The sequence below is a fragment of the Monopterus albus genome, unplaced genomic scaffold (genome assembly GCF_001952655.1).
Source record: "Monopterus albus unplaced genomic scaffold, M_albus_1.0 scaffold134.1, whole genome shotgun sequence".
NCBI classification, from domain to species: domain Eukaryota; kingdom Metazoa; phylum Chordata; class Actinopteri; order Synbranchiformes; family Synbranchidae; genus Monopterus; species Monopterus albus.
In genome coordinates, this window is record NW_018128014.1 from 110,493 (window position 1) to 121,605 (window position 11,113).

At 43.3% G+C, this 11,113-nt stretch overlaps 2 protein-coding genes across 2 annotated transcripts in view; both read right to left on the reverse strand.

Moving 5' to 3' along the window:
• Positions 1–5,251, reverse strand: part of LOC109967721 (RNA-binding protein Nova-1) — a 28,617-nt gene extending 23,366 nt beyond the window's left edge. Inside the window, exon 1 of the mRNA XM_020613490.1 lies at positions 4,625–5,251. Coding sequence (XP_020469146.1) covers positions 4,625–4,799 — 175 coding nt within the window. The 5' untranslated portion in view covers positions 4,800–5,251. The remainder of the gene's footprint in view (positions 1–4,624) is intronic.
• Positions 5,252–5,824: 573 nt separating this feature from the next.
• The window catches only part of kptn (kaptin (actin binding protein)), a 7,192-nt gene continuing 1,903 nt past the window's right edge, over positions 5,825–11,113 (reverse strand). Inside the window, exons 6-13 of the mRNA XM_020613551.1 lie at positions 10,829–10,907; positions 10,031–10,104; positions 8,966–9,072; positions 8,255–8,359; positions 8,099–8,162; positions 7,859–7,994; positions 6,868–7,041; positions 5,825–6,545 (exon numbers count right to left, since the gene is read on the reverse strand). Of these exons, the coding sequence (XP_020469207.1) occupies positions 6,381–6,545; positions 6,868–7,041; positions 7,859–7,994; positions 8,099–8,162; positions 8,255–8,359; positions 8,966–9,072; positions 10,031–10,104; positions 10,829–10,907 (904 nt within the window). The 3' untranslated portion in view covers positions 5,825–6,380. The remainder of the gene's footprint in view (positions 6,546–6,867; positions 7,042–7,858; positions 7,995–8,098; positions 8,163–8,254; positions 8,360–8,965; positions 9,073–10,030; positions 10,105–10,828; positions 10,908–11,113) is intronic.

The window sequence follows — 11,113 nt, forward strand, 5'->3', positions numbered from 1 at the left end:
CCTGTCCGTCTGCAGCAGCACGCAGGACTGGCACCTTGCTCAGCCAATAGATGGTCTCATTCCTCCAGCACGTCATGTCCCCACCTCCCGATGCCGGCCCGAAAAAACTGAATTTTCTCCCCTACTCCGCCTCTTTTGACGCAGCACTATAAAGTATGGCAGTCCACTCAGTCACTCCTTTTAGTAGAAAATGACAGAGGTGAAATGGTTGAGGGAGTGGGCTTCACCGGTGAATGGGGAAGCATTTAGAGTGACCTTCAACAGTGCCTGAAGAGGTGTATGGATAACATAAGCATCTCATAGAGGAGGTGGAGGAGGAGTGATCTGGGACAGCGTGCCTTACGCCGCCCACCCTCCTTTCCTCTTCTCCCCCACCCCCAATCCCTTAGACGGCCATGTTTGAGAGGGCGGAGGGGCTCATCAACTATTGCAAATGGCAGTGCCGCAGAATGGTGGAGGGGGGTGATGAAGCCAATCACTACGCCTATAAATCTTACACCGAAAGGTATCTTCAGTGACTGAATATGTGTAAAAACTGCAATGTGCATGCGTGTCGGTGTCTGTGTGTGAACACAGGGGCTCCGGCTTCGTTTAACAGTTCTTTCCAGGGAACCTGTAAAACGGAACTCCTCTTTTCTTTCCAGCTGCTGATTACTCTGATCTGAAAATAAAACACTCACACTGTGGCCCATTTGGTTTTGGTGCGAATGCCTTCCAGAAAATTCTACCAGTCTCATTCACTGAGAGATGCTCTAGTATACAGACACAGCCTCCCTGTAGACTCCACTCCCTCAATGGTTTCTCTCTCTCCTTTCCTCTGTCTTCATTTCTATTGCTCCCTCTCATTCTCTCTTTCACTGCCACCTGGCAAATTCACAGTCCACTCACGTCACATCACTCTGCAAGGGCACCTGTGTCCTTCCCACCAAACAAAAAAAAAAACCACTCAAATTTCTGTGCCAACCTTTCCATTAGCAACATTACAGGATCATACCTAATCTCTCAGCCTTTTGGAAGGCACATGCTTGCCAGCAACATGCGCTCAGAGTATGGGTAAAATTAGAAAGAGAAATGAATGAAAGATGTTGCTTCTGAAGAGAGAGGGCAATGCTGATAAAAGAGGAGTAATTTCCCCCATTCAGTGTGCTCAGCTCTTAATGCGTAATGAGGGGCTAAGCTTTGAAAAAGCACAAGCTTTCTTCTCTTTGTTGTAACTGCCAGTCATGTTAATGATCAGTTTGGTAGGAATAATGTGATCAATATCAGCCGTAGTCAAGGGGTTGGTGATTACAGGGATGGCTGAGGATTAGCAGCCAGTCTACCACTGTTACCAGACAGGCTGTGGCTTTGCAGTGTTACACGAAATGCATGTAGATCACATGATGCGGAAACACGTTACATGAAGCACAGGGTGACAAGATGTTAATGAAACATCTGTTTTGTGTAGGAGTCATTACAAATGATCTAAATGTGCATTTGATGTAAACATGAAGAGGGAACCTCTGTTTGTGTGGTCAGTCCGTGGGACTGCAGTCCAAAGTGGCCTCAGAGATCAACCCTTTTAGAAATCTATCAGGATGACCAGTAGATTGGCTGCCATGACATCTCTGTTAATCTCATTTTGGTGAGCTACTGCAGCCTATATACTAATACTTTTGAGAGAATGCTAAGCTAAATTGTACAAATGAATGTCACTTATTTTAGAATAAAATGCCTTAAATACATTTCCAGTCATTATGGAGAGTAATATAGAGCCTGCAGAATGTTGCTACATGACACAAATTACCCTGTGTTGATGCTGTTTGGCTCAGCTGTTCAGGTCAAGCTATACAATAAATAAAGTGTGTGTGTGAGAAATACACATTTCAGTAGCTGCAAAGACAGAAGGTTCCCGAACCAGCTACCCTGGGCCTTTAGTATGTGTTTCTATTGCGTCAGTGAGATTTCACACAGACACAAGGCTGCACTTTGATCATTAAATGACTTGGAACATACCAAGCTTTATTATTAGAAATGAAGGGTGTGCATGTTAAAAACCAAGGCTCTACAAAACTAATTATTAGTTTTAATTATTAAAGTCAGATATTACATTTATACTAGTTATTATAGTTATAATATATATTCACATAGACATGTCATGAGGTATTCAACATAAATTAGACCTTGTTTAAGAAGCCATCTGTAACATTTCTGGACAAATCTTTAGAGTTAGACACTGTGTTTTTCAAATGTTACCTACTGGATAATCACGCTCCCTATTTTAATTGTCTGGGAGTCTATGATACAGAGATACCTTAAATGAAAGATGGAGTCAAGCTGATAAAAGGGTGTGAAATATCATTATAGCAATGACAGCAGTAAATAGTTGTAACTGTCCCTGTAAATTATGTATTTTTAGGATCCATTAACAGGCAATTTTACAACATCTAGCCAATCACACCACCTTGATATTGGATCTTGGTGAAATCTGTGCTAAAAATGATGAAAACCCTCCTAGAAGCAGGAACACCATGTGACTTTCTGATCTACAGTGGTTTTAGGGCTGTTAATGGAGGCCATATGGGTGCTGAATCTGCTCTAAAACACTGCCTAGTGGCACAAGGGTCTTTTTTGCTGAAATAACAATTCGGAGGTGCATTGAAGTGCAGCAAAGATGCACTCATGCTGTTAGAAATAGGATATAATGCCGCCATCACTGGATGGAAATGTGTCTGGGGCATAGACAATTTTCAGTAACATATGGTGAAGAAACCGCCTATTCTCCGTAGGCAGCTAATTAACACGAAGTTCTTCAGTAAGTGGTCCCTGTGAGCTGTGTAGACCATAACAATCACAAGCCAAAATGAGATGTACAGTAGCAGGCATTCTGAATCAGACGTCATCTTCACCCCGACATCGTACTGGTGACTAATAAAGCAAGTGTGCACAGGCTTCTTGTTGATTGCTTATTGACCACCACCACTTCTCCGCCACACAAAGAAGCCAGAATCAATTTGCTAAAATGGCGCTGCAGTGTTTCTGTAGTCACTGAATACTTCTCAGTGTTCCCACTATACCCTGATATCCCTGAAGTTTTCCAGTTGGTTTTTATCCTTTAATTTAAATGTGAGAGTTTAACATTTTTATTTGGGGGAGATGAAACCAACAACTGTTCTCTCTGACAACAGCTACACTAGCTCTGCTCACTGGGCACTTGGTTTGAATTACAACCCCAAAGCAGAATAAGTTGGGACACTCAAAATTACAACTGAAAATAGTGATGTGTAAATCATCTGTGTCCTGTAATACATTGAAAATAATACAGCAGGTGTGACACCTCATCAGTTTTATTCTTTATTAAAAAAAAAACAAACCACTCCCAATTCTGATGCTGCAACACAATCCCAAAAAGTTGGGACGCTTGCATTTCAGGGCCAGTACTGAGGTAAAACAATGAAATGATGATTTCATTTGAAACAGGTGATGTCATCAGGTGACTGCATCATGACTTGGTAGAACAGTGGCATCCAGAATAGGCCGAGCCCTTTAGGAGCAAAGATGGGCCGAGGGCCGCCAGTTTACCAACACATGTGTGAGAAAATTATTGAAATGTTTAAAAACGTCTGTGATGGAAGACCCAGGACTGTTGGACACCTGAAGACTAGTTTACAGGAGGAATGGGACAAAATGACACCTGACACATTTCATCACTTGGTGTCCTCAGTCCCTAAACGTCCTTTAGTGTTGTGAAAAGGAACAGAAACATCACACTGTGATAAATGATTTACTGTCCCAACTTTTTGGAATGTGTTGCAGCATCAGGATTGAAGTGTGTTTATTCTGAACAAAGAATAAAACTGATGAGGTGTCACATCAAATAATGTGGCTGTGTTGCTTTCAATGTGATACAGGACACAGATGATTCACACATCACTATTTTCAGTTTTAATTTTGATTTTACACACCATCCAAACTTTTTCTGATTTAAGGTTTTAGCATTTTACTATTTAAGAATTTACCATCATACAGTTCACTCACAGTAGAAACTTTCTAAAACCTCACCATAGGCTAACAAAAACACTATCCAGATGCTGAGATTCAGCTCACTCCGCAACCTATAAATAACTAGAGTTGATTAGGAATCTGTCTGCAAGTGGTGATGAGAGTGTGGCCTACCAGTTAATCCATGTTTGAGACAATAACATCACTGATAAACAAACAGTTATTGTGAATGCTTCTTTATAACATATTAAAGTATTATGACTTTTCCACTGAATGTAAGACTTCATAGCACACATCCAGATGTGGAGCAGGGAAGTGACAGGGTTCAGATTCAAAGTCGACCTGAGCTGATAACATTCACTCCTCCCTTCTAATATACAGGATGCAGAGCATGAAGTAACAGCCACACACACAGTCTTTCAAAGTGCCAAGTGCACGGGTTACAGCTTAATTTGCGGCCCAAATGTGATTCTCTGCTGCACAGGGTTCCTTTACCTGCAGTGGGGGGGTAGTGAAGGTGGAGTTTTGCCGTCACATTTCCACCAGTGCATGCATGAGCAGTAGCTACCTACAACAGCAGACATGACTTTGTGTGGTTGGAGAAACTCCGGCTGAGGTGGCTCTTATCGTGTATCTGTCTTACCTCCGGTGTTGGTGCGCTTGGTACAGCCGGCCTCCTCCGCCTGAGTCTCCAGCGGTCGTTTGCGGGAGTCCGGGTTATCAGCCTCCATGTGGGGCTGCTGCAGGCTGTGGAGGTTTGGATTCGAGTATATCCCGTTATGGTCCATGGCTGCTCCGCCACCACCGGCCATCATCATCCTTCTTCCCCGGAGCTGTAGATAAATTCACGCGATCCCCCCTCACGCACAGCGCCCTCAACACCACATAGCCTGATCACGCGCACCGTGATATGAACGACAAGTTATGGGGCCTGGAAACGGTCTGAAAAAGCTCAAAACGTCAGACAGCACCGGAGTCAGGGTCCTGTTTCCGCTGCTCTCCGCTCCCAGAGCTAAATATACCAAGCAACTGAGCGAAATGCGCTCATTTCACGCGTCGCTCCAGAAGCGTGGTCTTTATTGTTGACGCGCAAAAGCACCCGCGCCTTCACATAAAGCTGTGAAACAGGCTGACAGCACATCAGGCTTTGGAACAAGCGCAACAGTTTCGCGAGAAAAGGCGCTTTGAAAACCTGCTTTCTTAAGTCATCTTCACGCCATTTCTGTGATAAGTGCAGCTGTTGTTATTGCTGCTTTTGTAACGCAAGAGGAGAGGATTGGTTGGAGGACTGGTTGGAGGACTACAGTGCCACTGACCGGCCACAAGACGAGGCCAAAGCAGCAACCATCCATCTAAAGCATATGGCCACTGCTCTTCCTCTTCTTCTCACTATGTTAATATTGAATATATTGGAACTTCTTAAATAGCTTTGTAGCTTACCAAATGTTTAACACTATTTTGTTGCCGTAATGTTTTTCTAGTTTTCATTTTTCTTGTACTATTTTCCCAAACCAGGACACCTCAGGTAAAGTAAGAGCACCGGGACCTTTATGCTGTGGGCAATAAACGTCTGTCATTTGGTCTCATGTCCACAATAAAGAAATACATCGGAAACAATGAATCCTCTAACCAGTCACTTCGGATGCAGTGGCAGCTATTTTAATAATAATCATCATTTAAATCCTTCTTCTAGAAAAGACTGGCTGCTTGCAGCTCTTTAATCACCTTGGGCTTTAGGAAACTTCCACATTTCCTTAGATTTCATAATATAATGGAGAAAATATCAACAGATTAATTAAGAATAAAAATAATAATAATAATTAGTTGAGGCCTTATAGGTGTGATCCTGATCCAGCTCCACTTTATTCTGGAGTTTTCTAATGAGAGGTGTCACTACCCAAAACTATGTGCACTAGTCTCAGAGATGGGATAACAAGGAAGTCTGCACACATACCCCCTCTCCAGTGGTGTCTGTGTTGGCTTGTTAAAACATTTAATTAATAGTGGAAGAGCACAGGAGATGAACACTCAAAAAGGTCTAGAGACCCAAATGTGCCATTTAATATCAGCACATTACTGTACACCATCTATCTATAGCTCATCCTCTCACAGTGGAAAACATCATTACACAATTCCAATGAACTGCGCTCATTTGGTTTTATTTGAAACAGATTTCCAACAGTTATCTTGCTATTGCCTACATGTATGTGCAAAGCAGACTGCTACTGTTTGGAATGGTGAACTGGATGTTTGATTTTCTAACTAGTGCCTGTCATCCCAACTAAATTTAACTCTTCAGTAACACACACCCCTGAGAAACCACAGCACCTTTAAAGAAGGCAAGCTCATCTCTCTGACCCACTGGGACTTTCACATGTACACAACATGCACAGTTCTGCTTAATTTGGTGGTGTCTGAGCTGGACACTCTTCTTTCTTAGTTGGAGCATCTTTCTCCTCGGTGTCTTGAACTTTGGCCGACTCCGGCTCAGAGCCAGCTGTCAGTGCCAACACCCTCTGGGCAAGCCGCTCCAGGACCAAATCAGCCGTGCTGGTAAGACTATGCTGAAAAGACAGAGAGGAGACAAAGAACACAACATCACATGAGATCTGTTAGAGGCCTGTGGGATTTATAAGAAATATCAGCTCTGTGAGTTGCTGTAATGATGTCAAATGAGTTTGCTGCAATTTCAGCTGGTGGCCAGCAGAGGCTAGTACTTGGTACTGGTTTCTGTTCACTTCTACACTAGAAACAATGTCTTTCATGAGTTCTAGTCTCAGCTTTTTTTGATTTGGGAAGATGCCATTTGTAATGCAGAACTGCAGAAGCACAGCAGAGAGTCAATGATCCTGCAAGGAAGCTCTGCAACAGCTTTCTGCTGCATACCTGTAGGATATGCAGTCCCTTCAGTGTGAGGACAGCCAGCTCTCTCAAACCGTCCCCGGTCAAGTCTAAGTAGATGATGGACAGCAAAGGACTCTTGAAGCTCCGCCTCCACTGCAGCTGAAACTGCCCATCTGCTCCGCTCCCTGCCGGCTGGAATTTGTAACACAGAAGTTCCTGCACAGCAGAGAGGTAGATAAAACTGTTATCAAACCCATCTCACCACATCAGGCCTGAATGACGTATTCTATTCTGTCACTTTTTAATTCCTCTGGACCAACTGTATATGTCTAAGTCTGCTGCTATTCTATAGAATTCCTATTGTCTGCAAACCACATGAAAAGACCAACACCTACAATGCGTGTCTACTAACAAGCACCATGAGTGTATATTCCTATGTACCACAAAACTCTATTATTGTCTGAAAACCTAGACATCGGTGCGCCACACTGCAGCACTGGGTGACAAGTTCCTTTATAATGATGAACATGGGTGTTGTAGTTTGTTGAGACTCAATCCCACATACACCATTCTGCTGCTGGAAATATTCACTAGTTGTATTAATCAAAGGCTGTAATGTTTTATTTGAATAAGGCTTCTTAAAATCTACAAAAATGTACATCTCCAGCAGGAAACAACGAGCTTGGAGCTCCAGGTTCCTGACACAAAGATGGACTAACACATTGCTGGTTTTGGTCTTTTCATGCATTTTTTTCTAGCCTTTATTATACAGTAGGTTGCAGAGAGGTGGAGAGGAAACAAGGAAGACAGAGGGAGAGAGACCTGTGACAAATGTTGGCGGTCAGAGTCGAACCGCCGACATCATGCGCGCAGCGTGCTTGCCCAGATTACAGGGTGCGCCATGTCATAACCACTCGGCATTTTAATGAGTTCATGGGAATAGAGAATACTGCCAGCCTTTAGAATTTCTAAGGCTGACTTCATGGGAGATAAAGAACTACTAATGAAGTCAGTAATAAAGAGACGCCCTGACCTGTCCATATGTTCCCAAGAGCACCTCCTTCTGTCTGTCAAAATCCAGGTCAATGACTAGAGCACAAAGCACTGCGTCCCAGTGGTCGCTCTCTGAGAGGCACACGGAGCGAGAGAAACCACACTCCTGGACATCTCTGAGAGAGCATAGTCACACAAAGACAACATTACTTTGCCTTGCCCTAAAAACAACAAAGAGGACATGTCAGTAAAAGTCCCAGTGAATCTGCCTGGTTCTAACCGGTAGACAACTGCCATCTCAATGGTACTGGTCACCAGAAGATTGTAGCCTTCCATTTCCACACCTGAAGAAAAAGGAACAATCTTGCACTTAACCGTGCACATTCACAAAGAGCAAAATGAAAAAGAGACACACTACAACAGAGCAGTAACCTACTTTTGTCCCCGTTGGACTGGCTCAGATCAGTCTGGCAGCCCAGAGGGAAGAGCAGCACTGTGGATATCGGACTGTCCAATTGGACCCGCCAGCTCTGCAGAACTTCTGAGAAAAACACGACCGCCTTCAAACCAGAAAGCAGCCGTGCACTACAGTAACAATTACTAGCTGCATCTTTCAATTACTATAATACAGAACCAAGACTGGATACGATGCCATTAATCACATATTGTAACAGACACAAACGTTAAAGCTTCCTTCAGAGAAGCTTTTAGGACCAGTTTTCATACTCACAAAACCGTTCACTGCAGCACAGACACAATACTGTCATCATAATGAATCCCCAGTTGTTGATTAGTGTACTGATGATATCTGACTGTGAGCGTAATAAACTAAATCCAGGACCTAAACTGCAACACGTGTGCAATACGTCCCTCTCCATATCAAACTGTTACTCCACTTCATGAATATAAATTGTACTGTTAACCTATAGTCCATTTTTGTTTGTTTATTTTTTTACCATCAGTTTGTCACATCCAACTTTTGACCTGTGTCTTTCTCTCATTACCATCCACTGAACCACATAGGTTTCTATCTTGGCTCTGTGATGATGTGCTTCCTTTCTTTTTGAACAGAAAGCAGCTGTAATGGAACAGAGCAGAACATGTCTAACTCTCAGACAGCCTTCAGTGTGGGTTTGGTCTCACTCACCTGGCCCCGTCTGCTTTACCAGAGCCAGTCCAACGCAGCCATTCTGACAGCCGAACGCTGAGAGTCGCTGGCCGCCAGCTATGCTCAGCATATCCACCCACAGCACACTGGGTGAGTAAAGGGGAGCGCAGCACGGAGGATTAAGAATCACACACCGTTGATGATTTGCTTACTGACTGAAAATATTTGAACATTTTGTTATAGTGAGAAATCTTTCTTGTTTTATACTTTCTATGAGATTTTGACATACTTTCCTAGTAATTACTACAAACAGAATGACTGCATCTTTATAAAGAAAGCTTTCCTGTCATCCATCCATCACCTATAACTAATTATCATATAGAGGACAGCAGGGGGCTGGAGCCAATCCCAGCTGACACTTGGTGAGAGGCGGGATCCACCCTGGACAGGTCACTAGTCTATCACAGGGTTGACACAACCCTTCACACCCACAGGCAATTCACCAGTCAACCTAACCTGCATGAAGCTGGAGTACCTGGAGGAAATCCCCGCAGGCACAGGGAGAACATGCAAACTCCAAGTGAAAGGCCCCAGGTCGAGACTTGAACCCAGAACCTTGCTGCTGTGAGGCAACAGTACTAACCACCACACCACTGTGGCACCTACGATAACAGAAACAATAAGGTATAATAATAGATGTCTATAAACAATCTGGCTATAACCCAGTACCAGTGTGTACTGATGTTATATGTACTAACATCTCCCAACCTCTCCACACTCCTCCTGACAGCATGAGCAAGACCCACAAGGCCTGATGACTTGACATTAGAAATGATAGCGCGTTTAAATTTGCATTCAGTTCAATAGCCTCTCTCTCATCAGCATAAAAGTCAAGCACACCACCATTGTTCTCTCAGCAGTACAGACCAGTCTTCACCTCGCACTGCATCTCTCTGAAGCTATAAAGACTAGTCATTTTTCAGAGTAAGTACCAAACTTGATGAAGTATTCAATGCCAGGTGCTATCACCTGAAACACAACTGCCCTGTTGTGTTACTGATCCCTCACCACACACAGCTGGCATAGCTAAAGGCACAGACTCACTTGCTGGGCAGTTGTTGTAGTTCAGGAAAGAGTCTCTCCACTGGCTGCTCCTCAAACTGGTGCAGAGAGGCGTTCTGTTGGAAACGGGACAGTCAGGCCGATGTTGGCAAAATGAAACCAAGCTCATCACTGTCTTATCTCTCTTGCTAGAAAAGCCTTCCTGTAGCTTTCAGCACTTTGAAACCCATGAGCCTTCTGATGAACTCTGTTGTCAGCTGCTGTTTCACAAGTCAAGGCTGAACTTTAACACTCACCATTTAAGCCAACACTGACAAGGAGTCCTTCAGATGAGTATATACATTTCCCTAACAACTAGACAAACACCATCTACTGAAGAAGATAATGTGATGTGAGCTTAAGTGGCAGCATAACCTCTAACGCGAGAGGAAACTGTTTTGCCAAACTAATCTTGTGTTTTTTTCACAAGTTTCCAGTGAAAGGCTCTGCACACAGAGAGACAGTGGTCTTTTGATGAACAGTATTTAACTGTAAAAGCCTTTAAATGTAGGATTAATAGTAGTTTAGTTTTCCCATTTCCATTCGATAAGCAGTTGATTGTTAAACTCAAACTCAAAACAAAGTTAAACAACATGATAAAGTATTTTTGATAAATGATCACAATAAAACGAGTTATGTAAATGGGATTAGCTGTAGGTTAGGGTTAAAAACTATACCTGCACTTAAGAACATTCTCATTTAAATACATCATCATTTCCATGCTTACATTTAAACAAGTGTACTGAAATGGAAGGACAGGATTAAATCTGTCTGTCTCTCACACACAGCCTCTGAACTGACCTCCTTGTACAGGTGGATCCTCTGGTCGTGGCCACTGAGCAGAAACACCGTCTCACTGCTCCCATCGTCACACTCCACTCTGACAGAGAGACAAGGCTGCTGACATTTACTGTCCAGACATCTGACCAGAATGTCACTGGTCAGTCACAGACATTCTTACAAGTCACTCATGCAACAGCATCAGGCCAGGACCACACAGCTGTATATAGGATGCAACACAGGTACGAGTCAGTGGAGACAGCGGGTAAAAACAGTAGTGAGAACTTCTAGTAACAGATACAGGGG